This window comes from Pleurodeles waltl, chromosome 9, assembly GCF_031143425.1.
Source record: "Pleurodeles waltl isolate 20211129_DDA chromosome 9, aPleWal1.hap1.20221129, whole genome shotgun sequence".
In the NCBI taxonomy this organism is placed as follows: domain Eukaryota; kingdom Metazoa; phylum Chordata; class Amphibia; order Caudata; family Salamandridae; genus Pleurodeles; species Pleurodeles waltl.
The window spans coordinates 528,516,598-528,534,479 of NC_090448.1; the positions used below are offsets into that span (position 1 = coordinate 528,516,598).

The following is a 17,882-nucleotide window of genomic DNA, read 5'->3' on the forward strand; positions in this document are numbered from 1 at the left end:
ACTAGGCACCAGGGATCTTTTTTTTGCGCCGTCACGCAAGGGGAGCGACCTTGCAGGCAAGGGTCGCTCCCGGGGGGGGGGGGGTAAATTTATTTTAGGCCATTTCTGCCCCCCTGGGGGCAGATCGGCCTATTGGTATTAGGCCGATCTGCCCCCGGGGGGGGCAGAAACCTTTAGGCGCCAGGGCAATTTTTTTTTTGTGTGGTTTTTTTTTTTTTTTGTTTGTTTTTTTAGAGATGGGGAGCGACGCATTAGGCAAGGGTCGCTCCCCTGGGGGGCAAATTGTATTTAGACCATTTCTGCCCCCCTTGGGGGCAGATTGGCCGATTGTAGGTCAATCTTCCCCCAAGGGGGGCAGAAACCACTAGGCACGAGGGATCTTTTTTTTGCGCCGTCACGCAAGGGGAGCAACCTTGCAGGCAAGGGTCGCTCCCCGGGGGGGGGGGGGCAAATTTATTTTAGGCCATTTCTGCCCCCCTGGGGGCAGATCGGCCTATTGGTATTAGGCCGATCTGCCCCCGGGGGGGCAGAAACCTTTAGGCGCCAGGGCAATTTTTTTTTTGTGTGGTTTTTTTTTTTTTGTTTTTTTTTTTTTTAGAGATGGGGAGCGACGCTTTAGGCAAGGGTCGCTCCCCTGGGGGGCAAATTGTATTTAGACCATTTCTGCCCCCCTTGGGGGCAGATTGGCCGATTGTAGGTCAATCTGCCCCCAAGGGGGGCAGAAACCACTAGGCACCGGGGTTTTTTTTTTTTTGCACCAATGTCACTCAGGGGGAGCGACCCCATAGGCAAGGGTCGCTCCCGGGGGGGGGGGGGCAGGGGGGTTGGGGGGTGGGGGACAAATTTATTTTAGGCCATTTCTGCCCCCCCTGGGCCCGGCTGAGCTAGAGGCCAAAATCCACAGGTAGGCACTGTTTTCTATGAAAAAATTTGATGTGTCCACGTTGTGTTTTGGGCCATTTCCTGTTGCGGGCGCTAGGCCTACCCACACCAGTGAGGTATCATTTTTATCGGGAGACTTGGGGGAACGCTAGGTGGAAGGAAATTTGTGGCTCCTCTCAGATTCCAGAACTTTCTGTCACTGAAATGTGAGGAAAACATGTTTTTTTAGCCAAATTTTGAGGTTTGCAAAGGATTCTGGGTAACAGAACCTGGTCAGAGCCCCACAATTCACCCCATCTTGGATTCCCCTGGGTTTCTAGTTTTCAAAAATGCGCTGGTTTGCTAGGTTTCCCCAGGTGCCGGCTGAGCTAGAGGCCAAAATCCACAGGTAGGCCCTGTTTTCTATGAAAAAATGTGATGTGTCCAGGTTGTGTTTTGGGCCATTTCCTGTCGCGGGCGCTAGGCCTACCCACACAAGTGAGGTATCATTTTTATGGGGAGACTTGGGGGAACGCTGGGTGGAAGGAAATTTGTGGCTCCTCTCAGATTCCAGAACTTTCTGTCACCAAAATGTGAGGAAAATGTGTTTTTTTAGCCAAAAGTTGAGGTTTGCAAAGGATTCTGGGTAACAGAACCTGGTCCGATCCCCACAAGTCACCCCATCTTGGATTCCCCTAGGTCTCTAGTTTTCAAAAATGCACAGGTTTGGTAAGTTTCCCTAGGTGCCGGCTGAGCTAGAGGCCAAAATCTACAAGTAGGCACTTTGCAAAAAACAGCTCTGTTTTCTGTGATGTGTCCACGTTGTGTTTTGGGGCATATCCTGTCGCGGGCGCTGGGCCTAACCACACAAGTGAGGTACCATTTTTATCGGGAGACTTGGGGGAACGCTGGGTAGAAGGAAATTTGTGGCTCCTCTCAGATTCCAGAACTTTCTGACACAGAAATGTGAGGAACATGTGTTTTTTTAGCCAAATTTTGAGGTTTGCAAAGGATTCTGGGTAACAGAACCTGGTCCGAGCCCCGCAAGTCACCCCTCCTTGGATTCCCCTAGGTCTCTAGTTTTCAGAAATGCACAGGTTTGGTAGGTTTCCCTAGGTGCCGGCTGAGCTAGAGGCCAAAATCTACAGGTAGGCACTTTGCAAAAAACACCTCTGTTGTCTTCCAAAAATTTGGATGTGTCCACGTTGCGCTTTGGGGCGTTTCCTGTCGCGGGCGCTAGGCCTACCCACACAAGTGAGGTATAATTTTTATCGGGAGACTTGGGGGAACGCTGGGTGAAAGGAAATTTTTGGCTCCTCTCAGATTCCAGAACTTTCTGCCACAGAAATGTGAGGAACATGTGTTTTTTTAGCCAAATTTTGAGGTTTGCACAGGATTCTGGGTAACAGAACCTGGTCCGAGCCCCGCAAGTCACCCCTCCTTGGATTCCCCTAGGTCTCTAGTTTTCAGAAATGCACAGGTTTGGTAGGTTTCCCTAGGTGCCGGCTGAGCTAGAGGCCAAAATCTACAGGTAGGCACTTCGCAAAAAACACCTCTGTTTTCTTCCAAAAATTTGGATGTGTCCACGTTGCGCTTTGGGGCGTTTCCTGTCGCGGGCGCTAGGCCTACCCACACAAGTGAGGTATCATTTTTATCGGGAGACTTGGGGGAACATAGATTAGCAAAACAAGTGTTATTGCCCCTTGTCTTTCTCTACATTTTTTCCTTACAAATATAGGAGAGTGTGTAAAAAAGACATCTATTTGAGAAAAGCCCTGAAATTCACATGCTTGTATGGTCACCCCGGAATTCAGAGATGTGCAAATAACCACTGCTCCTCAACACCTTATCTTGTGCCCTTTTTGGAAATACAAAGGTTTTCTTGATAGCAATTTTTTACTCTTTATATTTCAGCAAATGAATTGCTGTATACCCGGTATAGAATGAAAACGCACGTCAGGGTGCAGCTCATTTATTGGCTCTGGGTTCCTCAGGTTCTTGATGAACCTACAAGCCCTATATATCCCCGCAACCAGAGGAGTCCAGCAGACGTAACGGTATATTGCTTTCGATAATCTGACATTGCAGGGAAAAGTTACAGAGTAAAACGTAGAGAAACATTTATGTTTTTTTCACCTAAATTTCAATATTTTTCTTTTTCAGTTGTTATTTTCTGTAGGAAACCCTTGTAGGATCTACACAAATGACCCCTTGCTGAATTCAGAATTTTGTCTACATTTCAGAAATGTTTAGGTTTCTGGGATCCAGCATTGGTTTCATGCCCATTTCTTTCACTGACTGGAAGGAGGCTGAAAGCACAAAAAATTGCAAAAATGGGGTATGTCCCAAAAAAATGCCAAAATTGTGTTGAAAAATTGGGTTTTCTGATTCAAGTCTGCCTGTTCCTGAAAGCTGGGAAGCTGCTGAGTTTAGCACCGCAAACCCTTTGTTGATGCCATTTTCAGGGGAAAAACCACAAGCCTTCTTCTGCAGCCACTTTTTCCAATTTTTTTGAAAAAAACAAAATTTTCCCGGTATTTTGGCAAATTTCTTGGCCTCTTTCAGGGGAACCCACAAAGTCTGGGTACCTCCAGAATCCCTAGGATGTTGGAAAAAAAGGACGCAAATTTGGCTTGGTTAGCTTATGTGGACAAAAAGTTATGCGGGCCTAAGCGCGAACTGCCCCAAATAGGCAAAAAAAGGCCTGGCACAGGAGGGGGAAAAGGCCTGGCAGCGAAGGGGTTAAAGGCCCTTTCCCTTGTTAAATGCCCTCGCCTTCGGCTCGGGCATTTAACTCGGGAGCGGGCCTTTAATAGCCGGTAGAGCCCGCTACGGCGGGTTCTAAGGCTATAGTGGGAAACTGGATCTTTCAGTGTCTGACCAAATTGTAGTGCCATGAGTGTAAAAATGTATACCTCAGAAATGTGATTGGCACATGGAAAATTCCTGCATTGATATTCTCTCATGTTTTGTATGAAAGTTTCCCATTTAGGGCTGTCTCCCCACATTTCCAGAACTTGCTTGTTTTTGCTTGAATACCTATTTTGATGAGACTTGCCAATATCAAAATCTTGTTTAGACTTTTTAATTAACGTGGTGCCCTAGAGATGCTTATTCATATGATGCGCTCTACGAATGTCATCTAGTCTTTTATTCTACAGGATGTCCATACTAACTCTTTTTCATCACGATCTAGCTGTTTGGCGAACTTTAAAAAGTGATCCCAATTGGTACAAAAATACAACATAGTTAGAGTACCTTGCCTATTTGCAGTCTCAATTCTTCATGTTTTTTTTATATGTATTTCTCAATAATACTGGTATGGAAATTAGAATATGCTCCTCTTTCTGAACTCTTTATTTTTTTACTTCCTAATGTTGGTTAGTATATGAATTCATTGGAGTTGTCGATCCGTTTCACTCATACACTTGTACACGTCGACCAATCTTTTATCAATATTAGATATTTATGTGTGTTGTGTGTCATAAATATTTGTTTTGTACATAACAGAGCAAGAGACAATTTCATTCCGCATAAAAGGTGAGAAAGATACCCATTGCATGGACCAGCCAAACACTAAAAGAAGAGAAAACTTCAGCAGTGATACTGGTGAGTATTTAGCGTGTCGCTTTAGAGTGCGCAGCTATATGGAATCAGAGTAGATTATTTAGAAGACCAAACTCTTCACCTCTTCGGAAGTATAGCGTTCAGGCCCTCTTATATAATTAAAATAGTTTATTTCCCTTCAACAAGTACATGCTCCCTGTTTCTGGAAACCTTCTCCACTGCTGTGAGTTTTTAAAATACATTCTGTTTGAGGAGCGGAAGCCTGTTCATAAAACTGAAGATAGCCTAAGTAAGAAACACGTGTCTAAAGAATCTAAAAATAAGATAGAAAACAACTTTTGCCTGGTGAATGTGGAAAGATTAACAATGAGAATCAAAATACTGCTTTTTAATGTATAGCCTATTTTTTATTGACACCATGATTCGTTTTTCTTGTTCCTCATTAATTGATGACCCGCAGGCACTTTGTTTAAAATGTAGGTGCAGTATTGGTGAATGAGACCAGGACATCTGCTAACACGTCACATGCTTTGGTGAGGGAGGTAGTGGCCATATTGTATTTAGCATATTCTTATATTTCTAGGGTCCTGCGGGTAAAATAACCTGGGGATTTCCTTATTTTTTTAAATATATTTTATTGATATTTTGAGCAAAACTTACTGACAACCATTACAGCTTAGGTCTTCTGAAGACTCCACAACCACCACCCGATATTTTCTCTGATGTCTTTGTTTCTTCCCGTACAATACATTAAAGACCTAGGGGATACACATCTCAACAGCATAACGGTCCAAATCATGTCATCTATTCATTGTGCAGCCCAGTGGCCTCTCCGCTCCCATGCTCCCCTTTGTCCCCAAAACCATAAAATTGCCGCCACCACTTTCACATCTTTAGGAAATTACTGGGACAGCCTCAACTTTTGTTGGTTATGTTTTTTAGCCTCCATATCAATGTCTAGGCCTGCACACCATTCACCTGTTGGCCACATGGCATGTGCAGCCCATTTTCGATCCAGGAGTCTTTTGACTACGAAACATAAGCTTGAGCTGGGGTAGGTCATTGTTATTCGGTAACCACAGAATTATAAATTTAGGCAGTGGTGTGGACCTATTCATCATGATTCACCTAAGCTCTGACATTAGTGTCAGTATTCCTGCACCTTGCAACAGTCACATACTGCATGTATAAATGTGGCCTCTTTAGTCTCACATCTCCAATAGGGAGGTGTTGGAGCCATCCCCTTTTTGTACAATATACTTCTAATATAATAAACTCTGTGTGGGTATTTTAACTAAATGAAATGATCATCATCATCTCCTGTGGTGCATCAAAGCTGCCTCCTAGTACTCATTCTCCATTGTCCTTACATTTGCCTCTCGTTAATTCATCAGACTTTGCAACCTGTCTGGCATGTTATTACTGAGCGTTCAATAGGTTGCAATGCAGCTCCACCTCCCCAATAAACAGTGTCCAAGTGGAGCATATTCCGTGATTCCTGCCCACTTCAGGGCTTCCACTTGGAATTCATGTCTCAACTCTTGTATTTGTGCATCTGCCCTGATGCAAATTAAATTCCACTTGAAGACTACTAACAGATCTCATGGAAACTCCATCCATCAGGTCTCCCAGCTTAGTGATCTCTGTGCATCACATGGTTTAAACCACACTGTTTACGAGTATGTTGCCGGAATCTTCACCTCTACATTCAAAAGAGAGACTGTTTGGTATGATACACATTCATCTGCATGCCTCCCTCTTTATGTATCGGCACGATGATTGCTTGGGTTAGATCTGGTGTCAGAGAACCTGTATCTCTTGCCTCATTAAACAAGTATTGTAAATTGGTACCCAGCAGAGTCGAGAATCTCTTAAAAGCTCCACTAGAGCCCATTAGAGCAAGTGACTTCCAGGTTTTTATGTGCTTTACAACCTCTATCACCCCTTCTACAGATGCCTTTCCGTCCAAATCCTGTCTATCATCTCCCTCAAATGTGGGCAATCCGATATTTGCCAAGAACAGTCTAATTTCTTCCCCTCTTTCCAAGCTCACATCCTGGCAAAAACCCTATAGTATCCTGCAAATTCTTCTGCTATTTCCTTATCTGTCTCTTTCCGTACTCCTGTTTCATTAGCTATATGACCTATCCATCTAGCCGCTGCCTCACATCGACTAAGCCAACACCCTCCCTGGCTGCCTTATACTTCGTACAAACTATGTCGTGTGGCCAGGTAGTGCAGTCACCGCCCCCCCCCTAGCCATTAGCTCCAACCAGGGTATTTTCAAAATATGGTTGATCCCTATCTTCACAAAATGTTTGAATCACCTGCTAGAGCTGATTTACTACACTCTCCCTGTACTCAAAGTTATAGCACACATGAATGGCAATGTGATGCAGGGCTTCCATCCACCCTCTATTGAGCCCTGTAGCATACTATAGCAAGAATGTCGACCCAGCGGAAGATTACAAAAAAAAACGTAATGGTGGCAAATGGGTTCTGACAATTTAGTCCTTCAGAGTTTTTCGCTTTTCACTACCTGGTGTTTGGATTTTTACTGTGAGTGGTCTCACAACCCGAGACTTATTCATGGTAATTGGACTGAGCCTGCTAACTGCCATTGCCATCTTTTAAGACAAAGTCTCTGCTGCACAGCCAGTGTAAGAGGCACTGGGCTGGTTACACATGAACATATGTCCACACTTGTGCAGCTGCACACGTGAGACTTACGCCATGCTCAGCTCGATATCTGTACACAGTTAGCCTTACACAGAAGGGACTCAGCATGGACGTAGGATTGGCCTTAAATTAAGGGTGGACATTCATAACATAGGTTTGTAGTGTCTACTCGAAAATCCCTGTTGTTGTCACTGCCTTATAGATGTAGGCAAAGACTGACTTAAAGTACATTTTCTATGGACTTAAGCATACAGAGTGCAGCAAGGTACCAAACTGTTGAAAAACATGCACACAGAGTTTGAATTTGCAGTCCTTAATAACCACACCCACATCTTATGGGACTTAACATTAGTTGTAGTTCTCTGGTTCAGCTCATAATCAGATTTCAAACCTTTGTCCCCACTGCTGGGCCATGTTAATGACTCTGCTTCCCAGATGAGAGATCAAGGGCCTCCACACACATAAGGGCAATTAGCAGTGCTTGATTCAGTTCCTAAGAAAGGAAAGGGGTGGGGATGAAATCTGCATCTATAAATTAGATTGTCAAACTGCGCTTGGGCTGGGAGAAACCAGGCCCATTGGTACAAAGGAAGAAGCCCAGATCTCTGATGCCAATACAGGAAGGGCTGGCCTTTGAAGTTTTGCTGCAAAGGAATCAGGCAGATGTGTCAGCTAGGGACGGATCTGAGCCCTCAGAGGGGCTCTTTAAAGAGACAGCTTGAAGTCACCATCTTTGATTGTCCCATAATTCTCTGCAGGAGGATTGTGACAGGGGTGAAGGGATGATGTGGCATTCCAGGATTGGCAGGGGTTCCAGGCTGCTAAAACCTTGCACCCTCACTTAAAAACTCCTGCACACAGAAGAGACAGTTAAGAAGACCTTGTGTTGTATAGCCATTTTAGTGCTGCTTCTAGGCACGTTATTTTAGCAACTAGGCCTGCCGATTGTGTCCTTTAGCGCAGTTAAATTTTTATTCTGCTCCGTTTTATTATTTCAGCATCGGCCACATTTGTGGTGCTGTTTTATTTTCTTTATCTAGTTGTTCTTTCACCCATGCTAGAAAAGCATTGCGTTTCTAGCAAGACATTCTTTTCACTTTGTGCTTTCCTCAAGACTGTAGTGAAATAGAGTTGCCAGCAAAGTGTTACACTGCGTCTCCAGCATTCACAGAAACATACACATTTTTACATGGAGACATTTTCTCAGAACATTGGCTGTTACATTATAAAAACACTTCTGTGTCTCACACATGTTATAGGAAGCTTCCAGCCAGATGACCACGACTGCATGCTGATTGACTTTGCTACAGTTGCTTGCTGAGACTACAGTTCCCTGGCCTACATGGGGATGGTGTCTCTCTAGACAACCGGTTTCTTTGCTCAGGGGGGATGATGTCTTTCCAGGGAGGAAACCTGAAGGGCGATTAGGACTTATGCTTTGCTCTAACATAGATTAGGTAGGAACCACATATATTACGCATAGTGACAGTATGGTGGGACTTTTATTGTGTTTCACTCTCTTTGTCACCATTTTGCTACTAGCGTGTTTTATCATCCTAATTATTGCAATTCATGCCATTTTTTGTAAAATGCAGCTGATTCAGTAAACCTTATTGAACCATTCTCTGCCTCTGTTGTCTTCACATGTGTGAGACTAATCTAACTGAGTGAAAGGGATGAGATCTGAAACATCACGATTTCCCTGAGAAGTCGATCTTGTCATGCGCCCGGTTGCCACAATCACCCCTTCTCTTGGGAAAAGATGAGGCTCTGCTAGTTAGCTGGAAAACTGGACCAGGCCAACAGTTGTCACATGGTGTGGAATTGGACTCTGTTCCCCACAATTCAGGTGATTCTGCTGCCCTAATCCAGCAGTTTCATTAGGCTAATGAGCCTAGGCAACACTTGCATCCAGGAACAATGATGGTGAAAGGGATGCCCAGCTGGAAACAGAAGCCACCTAATGCCCTACAAGGAAAAACTAATGATATTGACTCCAGCTGACCTCCACAACTAGGATTCTCATCATGGTCACTAGCACATGTCACCTAAGTGCCATTTGGGGAAAAGGAGCTGCTGGGGGACTTTGGATATTTCCCCTAGGACTTGAGTGGACTGTCCTTTGACTCCGTTCCTGACACACTGGTGTCTTGCAAGGCAGACATATGGCAGTGAGGCCTGGGAAGTGCAGCGGCAGGGAGTGCGGTCTCCTTGCAGACTGTGGAAGATGCCCCCCCAGCAGAATAGAGACAGAGGAGTGCTGGCAGAACAAGGGTCTCTCAGAGAGCAAGTGCCCTTTAGAGGTAAGGAGGCAGAGAGCTGGCCACCCGGAGCAAAATGAGCCCACTATGAAGAAAATCGGTCCAACTAGGCCAGAGATATGCCCACTTCAAGATTTGCCTTTAAAAAAAAAATCAAAAAAAAAAATCAACAATAAGGAGCCGTGTGCATTGCACTCTGGCGATATTCCTTCATGTACCCCCTGGTTGGACCATAGCCTGGGGGTCGGCGCACTGATACCTCATTTATTATATGGGAAGTGGGGCATGCATTGGGCACCCCCTTCCCCAAGCCCAGTTTCAACCTTGAGGGGAACCCCCCATTTCCCAAGTGCTGGCCAGTCATGGCGTGTCTCAGGAATTCCATTCCTTAGAATCCAGAAGGAGAGACCAGCAGGTCAGGCGTGTTTCTGCCACCCCGCCTGAATCTGGGAGTGCAATCTGGCCGTTTGACTACACTCCTCACAGATGGGAGATTCACCAGTGCCTCCACCTCAGGGAAGCTGATAAGACTGTTCATGCCCAGCGTGACCACAGAGAGAGATGTACCATCCCCAGAGGATGGGGGCGCAGGCAGGAGCCTTGGTGCTTCCCTCGCAGCTTCCAGCTACTCTTGGCTACCTCAGGTGGGAAAAGGACACCCCACAGAACTAAAAGAAACGTGTTGCAGGGCTGCAGAAGCTTCAGCAAAGTGGGCAAACCTGTTCATCTAGTGTGTGGTGCATCAACATCCAACAGAGCCTAAATTAATGTAATTACCTCACATTTCTGAAAGGTAAAGTTTGGGGATCAATATAAAATCTACCACATAGTTTCCACATACATTACAGTAAAAATTGTACAACACCTCAGGTTGGGCCTATCATACTGTAAAGGAACGAACAAAAGTGGTCTTCCCACGGTCACAGTGTTGGTCCGTTTTTGTCACATGCAATAGGTTCACCCACTCTTGTGAGGTATCATTTTCATGAGGAAAAGTGTTCAAATATTAGATGTTTATACTTATTAGATCAGCTGTGTTTTCATGACTTTTTCTGTCACAAATTGCATCCAGTTGCCAGGCCTAAGCTATTATTCTGCTCTGTGATCAGTTTTCACATTTCTGTAAGGCACTGGCTAGGCAGCTCGCAACTGGCAGTGTAGGCTAGCCTCCAGGACTTTCCGGTAGGGAAAGGTAACTTTCTAAAAGGTATTTTTCCTAACTATGTATTTTAAAAAAATCTATCTTTACCAATGAATTGGACTTTTAATAAATGACAGATTTCTTTGCGTCATCTTTTTGCCCCCCCTTACAGGGGATGCCCCCTTTGCATACATTATGCATGGCGCAGGCATAATGTAGCGTAAAGTGTTACAAAGTGGCGCAATGCATGCATTGCACCTCTTTGTAAATATGGTGCAGCGTTTTTGGCCAACTAACGCCACATTAGTGTAAAGAAAATGACACTAATGTGGCGTTAGAATGGCACTAGGGGCATATTTGAAAAAAGTGGAGCTGTACACCGTTCTGCACCACTTTTCTTACTCCCCTTAGCACTCCCCTAATGCCACCATGTGTGTGCTGTATTTATAATATGGTGCTACATGGCGGTTGTAGGAAGTTGGCTCTGTACATACTATTTCAAAGTAAGAAATAGTGTGCACAGAGTCCAAGGGTTCCCCTTAGAGGTAAGATAGTGGCAAAAAGAGATCATTCTAATGCTCTATTTTGTGGTAGTGTGGTCGAGCAGTAGGCTTATCAGAGGGTAGTGTTAAGCATTTGTTGTACACACACAGGCAATAAATGAGGAACACACACTCAAAGACAATTCCAGGCCAATAGGTTTTTATATAGAAAAATATATTTTCTTAGTTTATTTTAAGAACCACAGGTTCAAGATTTACACACAATACTTTAAATGAAAGGTATTTCACTCAGGTATCTTAGGAACTTTGAATCATCACAATAGCAAGTACAGTTTTGGCAAAAATGGCAATAAGCTATCTTAAAAATGGACACTGCAAAAATCAACAGTTCCTGGGGGAGGTAAGTAAATGTTAAGTTCACAGGTAAGTACAACACTTACAGGGTCCAAAGTTGGGTCCACGGTAGCCCACCGTTGGGTGTTCAAGGCAACCCCAAAGTTACCACACCAGCAGCTCAGGGCCGGTCAGGTGCAGAGGTCAAAGTGGTGCCCAAAACCCATAGGCTTCAATGGAAATAGGGGTGCCCCGGTTCCAGTCTGCCAGCAGGTAAGTACCCGTGACTTCAGAGGGCAGACCAGGGGGGTTTTGTAGGTCACTGGGGGGGACACAAGCAGGCACAGAAAGTACACCCTCAGCGGCACAGGGGCGGCCGGGTGCAGAGTGCAAACAGGTGTCGGGTTTGTAATAGGATTCAATGGGGAGACCCGGGGGTCTCTTCAACGATGCAGGCAGGCAAGGGGGGGCTCCTCTGGGTAGCCACCCCCTGGGCTAGGAAGAGGGCCGCCTGGGGGTCGCTCCTGCACTGGAGTTCGGTTCCTTCAGGTCCTGGGGGCTGCGGGTGCAGTGTGTTTTCCAGGCATTGGGTTCCTTGAAGCAAGCAGTCGCGGTCAGGTGGAGCCTCTGGATTCCCTTTGCAGGCGTCGCTGTGGGGGCTCAGGGGGGGGGTGAACTCTGGCTACTCACGGGCTCGCAGTCACCGGGGAGTCCTCCCTGTAGAGTTAGTTTTCTGCAGGTCGAGCCGGGAGGCGTTGGGTGCAGAGTGGAAAGTCTCACGCTTCCGGTGGGAAACGTGAGGTCTTTAAAAAGTTGTTTCTTTGTTGAAAAGTTGTAAGTTGGTTGAACAGGGCCGCTGTCCTCGGGAGCTTCTTGGTCCTTTTAGATGCAGGGTAGTCCTCTGAGGCTTCAGAGGTCGCTGGACCCTGTGGGATGCGTCACTGTTGCAGTTTTTCTCAAAGTGGGGAGACAGGCCGGTAGGGCTGGGGCCAAAGCAGTTGGTGTCTCCGTCTTCTCTGCAGGGCTTCAGGTCAGCAGTCCTTCTTCGTCTTCAGGTTGCAGGAATCTAGTTTCCTAGGTTCTGGGGAGCCCCTAAATACTGAATTTAGGGGTGTGCTTAGGTCTGGGAGGACAGTAGCCAATGGCTACTGTCCTTGAGGGTGGCTACACCCTCTTTGTGCCCCCTCCCTGAGGGGAGGGGGGCACATCCCTATTCCTATTGGGGGAATCCTCCAAAATCAAGATGGAGGATTTCTAAAGGCAGGGGTCACCTCAGCTCAGGACACCTTAGGGGCTGTCCTGACTGGCGGGTGACTCCTCTTTTTTTTCTCATTATCTCCCCTGGACTTGCCGCCAAAAGTGGGGGCTGTGTCCAGGGGGCGGGCATCTCCACTAGCTGGAGTGCCCTGGGGCATTGTAACACGAAGCCTGAGCCTTTGAGGCTCACTGCTAGGTGTTACAGTTCCTGCAGGGGGGAGGTGTGAAGCACCTCCACCTCGAGCAGGCTTGTGTTTCTGACCTCAGAGAGCACAAAGGCCCTCACCACATGGGGTCAGAAACTCGTCTCTCAGCACAGACCAGTCAGTCCTGCACTGAACAATTGGATAAAATACAGGGGGCATCTCTAAGATGTCCCTTGTGTACATTTTTTAATTAATCCAACACTGGCATCAGTGTGGGTTTATTATTCTGAGAAGTTTCATACCAAACTTCCTAGTATTCAGTGTAGCCATTATGGAGCTGTGGAGTTCGTTTTTGACAAACTCCCAGACCATATATTTAATATGGCCACAACTGTACTTACAATGTCTAAGAATAGACTTAGACACTGTAGGGGCATATTGCTCATGCAGCTATGCCCTAACCTGTGGTATAGTGCACCCTGCCTTAGGGCTGTAAGGCCTGCTAGAGGGGTGACTTACCTATGCCTTAGGCAGCATTTTGTGTGCATGGCATCCTGAGGGGGATGCCATGTCGACTTTGCCTTTTTCTTCCCACCAACACACACAGTCTGCAATGGCAATGTGCATGTGTTAGTTGAGGGGTCCTTTAGGGTGGCACAACATATGCTGCAGCCCTTAGGGACCTTCCCTGGTCACAGGGCCCTTGGTACCACTGGTACCTTTTACAAGGGACTTATCTGTGTGCCAGGGGTGTGCCAATTGTGGAAACAATGGTACATTTTAGGTGAAAGAACACTTGTGCTGGGGCCTGGTTAGCAGGGACCCAGCACACTTCTCAGTCAAGTCAGCATCAGTATCAGGCAAAAAGTGGGGGGTACCTGCAACAGGGAGCCATTTCCTTACAGCGGTTAAGGAGACTAGTGTCAGAATTTTTGATGCTAGTCTGGCGCTTTGCAGGCTTAGCGTAATTTTTTTTAATGCTAATCCTGCAAAGCACCCAGAAGCCCATTGTAACCTACAGAAGCCTCCTTCTAACGCCTGCTCTGAGCACGTGTTAAAAGTGCTGGAAATAAATGACACAAAGAAATCTGTCAGATTTCTTTGCGCCATTATTCCCCCCCTCCCCAATGGGGGAATGCCAGCTTTGCATACATTATGACTGGCGCAGGCATAATGGAGTGCAAAGGGATACAAAGTGGCGCAATGCATGCATTGTGGCACTTTGTAAATATGGCATGGCGTTTTTGGCCTTCTAACGCCACATTAGTGTAAAAAAATTACGCTAATGTGGTGTTAGAATGATGCTAGGGGCTCTTAAAGCCCCTATATTTTAAGTGGCTAGCTGAGCGGATTAGTGAAGCCAGCCTTTACAAGTGCTTCAAAACACATTAATGTATGTGAAAGGGGAGCGATGGAGAGATGAGGGGCACATTCGCCGGGTGGGAGTGAGTGAAACCGAGGAGGAGGTAATGGAGTGGGGGGGTGCCACAATAAACTGTCGCACAGTGCGCCACCAGTCCTAAAGCCGGCCCTGCTTAGAACTCTCATACACCATCTAAACCTTGATGCCTTACTGCGCTGTCACTGGGTGCATACCGCTCGCAAAGCAGACAATCTTTGTCCATTATTTAAGACTCATCGACCACACTATTCAGCCCTATAAACCTGATGAAATCTTGCTGTGGCATTTTTTAAGAGTGTCACCGTGTAGATGGTTCAGTGGTAAGGCAGCAGATATTTCGTTGTAGTGCAGCATGTGTTGCAGAATCGAAGTAGTACTTGCGCAAATAATATTTTTTTCTGTTTTTGTGATAGATGGTGCAATGACCAATTCTGACCTGTTATTCAGAATTAATCGACAGCAAGAAGAACAATATTTGGAGACTTCCCAACACACAGAAGACAAGGAAAGAAATGACTGCCTCAGCACAGGTGAGAAAGCAAGACGATATCTATGCTGCTCCAATTTAGAATAAACAGTGTCCTGAGCTTGGTTCCTCGTGTGATAAGTAATCAATTGTAAAATATGGTAAGCTGGTTACAATCCTACTGTTCAGCTTAGGAAATTGTCACTATAACACACTCTGCAATAGCTAATCCCTTTGTTACTGTATTGCTGACATTCTGTTCATGCTGTAAAGTCTAGACAAATGTGTTTGTGTCTCTGTATCAGTAATTAAAGGGTTGCCTTTGCGGTTTGAACTAGTAAAGGTAGATTTAAAACACTTGAGCTTCGACTATAGAGACAGCACAGCATGGAAAGATCAGCGCAGCAGGCCATGGCACTTATTTTATCTTTAGACAGTATTTTAGTTAGGAGTAAAGTGCATGCGAAGTACATGTACTACCTTTTACCCCACTCACACCTAGCAACACGTCTCAAACGATTGACAAAAGTTTAGGGTCTCATACTTAAACTTTAAGAACAGAGTTTGCTTTTCTGTACTGTTACAAACATTACATAGGTTTCTTTGTCAATTGTACAGCAGCCCATGTGCCAATATATAAGAAAAGGCAATGTTAATGTATGTTGCACTGTAGAATAACAGCTCCCATCACAACTGAGTGCCTGATGTTTTCTCTTCGGAGAGGGGTGGGTTGAATGAGCAGTGGAGCCTAATACCAGACACACCACCACCATACTTCAAATAGCCACAGGTTTATGCGGAACTGCAGGAGTAAGAACAGTTATTTAAATAATCAGCAGAGCAAGCACAACAGCTGTCCCTTGCTCTCCTTAGTGTAGTGGAATCTGTAACTCAGAATTGGGGGAATCATTTGAACAACATTTCATTTCACTTCTACCTTTTACAAAACCAACTTGTTGTGTATAAACCACTGACATGGAAGTTCCTTCTCATAAAGGATATTATTGGTTGTAGTTTGCATTTTAAGTACAACAGGCTTTCTTCATATTATGCCTTTGTTTAACTCTTTTTGTAAAGGGGTTACTTTTTTCAATGCTGATATCTGCTTAATGAAAGAAGAGGAGCCAGTTTCAATTCTCATTGATGATCTAGGTAATGAAGTCGGGGAAGGTAGCACTGACCACAACACAGGTGAGTTACAAATGCTTCTAAATGATTCATTCTCTCTGGTGAGATAGTGTGCTTCCTCTTTTGCGGTATGCTACTTGTGTATCTAAGTGGATTACTATTTGCCACTCATTTTAAAGAGATCCTTTCTCAATACGTTTCATCTAGTGCTGAAATTATACACTTCTGGCCTTTTGTCAGTGGAAGCTTGACTAATTTACAGTGCACATCTACCCGAGTTGCTGTTAAGCCATTTTACAACCTTTTCTTTTACATTGTGCATTATTTCAGTTTTATGTGGTTCCTGGAAAAGGGAAGGGATACCTTTGTGGGGAGTTTGTGATTCCTGTGCCCAGATAGCTAGTGTCTGTGAATCTGGCAAATGAAGCAAGTGAGAGAGGAACCCACATGCTGATAGGCAATATACAGACTTTTGAGAGTTGGGGCAGATAGAAACAAAAGCTTGATCAGGTTTGTGGTTTGATGATCTGCTGTTGTGGCAGTGTATCAGCCCCCTACTCACTTTTTGAGTTGGAGTTGCAACGGAAACTCTCAACTTACTGATCATCTCTTTATCTGCCTTCAAATACTTGTTTATGAGAGTAAGAAGACGATGAGGCACCTATTGCAGAAGAGTAAACAAGAACTCCCAATAATTAGAAAATGGCAAATTGAGAGCCAGAACATAGTAGTTTTAGATTCTCACTTGTGTAATTGGTCTTCTCATAAATGCACTTGAAGATTCATCCAACCCCTGCAGTCCAAGGGTTACTTATGTCAATTTACTCAAGGTGAAGAACTATACTGACCCTAATAAATAGTTTACAGCACCATACAGTTCCATCCAGCATTTACAGTGTTCCACAAAGAAAGGCAGAAGCTGAAGGATTTGGGATATAGTCCCCCAAATAATGAGGCAAACGTCAGGTTTGTGTAGTAGAAGGATATATCAACATTGTTCTAGAGAAGAAGAGTCAAAGTAATCAAGTTATCGTTGGTGCACTATATCTGCAAAGTCGATTATTTAGCCTTGTATGCCTACTAAAGGCGGGCAGAGTGAGCGCCCAGAAACTGAAACATGAGAACAACCATATAAAACTCATTTATGGAAGGCAGTCCTCAGAGTCACCTTATCGTGATAAAGCAGTAGATTCTTATATATGTTCGGTTTGCAGCTCCCTTGGGTGCTAAGCTGATGTAATGGCCGTTTGGTGCTGTCACAGAAGATGTGCAGATGGTAAAAAAAAATAACAATAATAAGTAGATAGCCTCCTTTTTTGTTGCTTTTGTAATATGGAACGGTGCAAGCAATATTTGCAGCAGCAGGGCAAAACACGAGCAAATCGATGTTGTACCATTTACACTCTAAAAATCATAAGTTTAGAAAATACATGTTCTTCTCTTTTCAAATGGGGATTATGGCCCGGTGTTTGAGGGAAAATATTGTTGTTTCCTCTCTTATCATGAGTAGTAAAAACTGTACAAATTGAGCTGGCAATATTTTGAGACTTGACTAGGGTCTCTAGGAAGGCAGAACTCGCAGAGTTTCCCTAGATTTTTTGAAATACCAGGAATTGCTGTAATTCTAGCCCAATGCACCTCAAGCATATCTGAGACTTGCCGCCTCCAAGTCCTCAACAAATGAAGCACAGTACCTTGTTGTCGAGCTTCTACTAATGGAAGCAATGTAAACATCTACTCGGTGTGTGTACCCTCCCACTGAGCTGCCAGTGTGGGAGACTAGGAGAAATGGTTCATTGCTACAGTTCCACTGCCAGTTAGCAAAGCTGTGGTTAATAATTGCTGCCCTACTCTTTAACAGAGGCCCCACAGTGGGCTTCCCAGTTGTATTCAGGCAAGTTTGCAGTGTCAGGAATTCTCTTAAGCTAGCAGTTACTGTGCCAAGCAGCTCTCTGCCTCTAGCAGAGAAGCAGTAAACATGTATACGAGGTTAACCATCAGTAAGTGGGGAATGACCCTTACCGAAGCATGTCAAAATTCCCACATTCTGTTTCTTTACATTTTTCTGAATGCCCCAGTGTGACTGTAGTGTAATAGCCCATCATTAAGGTGCTTAGCAGCCAGTCTTGTGAGGCAAG

The 17,882-nt window shown here is 45.0% G+C and overlaps 1 protein-coding gene across 1 annotated transcript in view; it reads left to right on the forward strand.

Moving 5' to 3' along the window:
• Positions 1-17,882, forward strand: part of LOC138259596 (zinc finger protein 436-like) — a 70,368-nt gene that overhangs the window by 33,563 nt on the left and 18,923 nt on the right. The window contains exons 6-8 of the mRNA XM_069207430.1: positions 4,372-4,470; positions 14,564-14,680; positions 15,694-15,807. Coding sequence (XP_069063531.1) covers positions 4,372-4,470; positions 14,564-14,680; positions 15,694-15,807 — 330 coding nt within the window. The remainder of the gene's footprint in view (positions 1-4,371; positions 4,471-14,563; positions 14,681-15,693; positions 15,808-17,882) is intronic.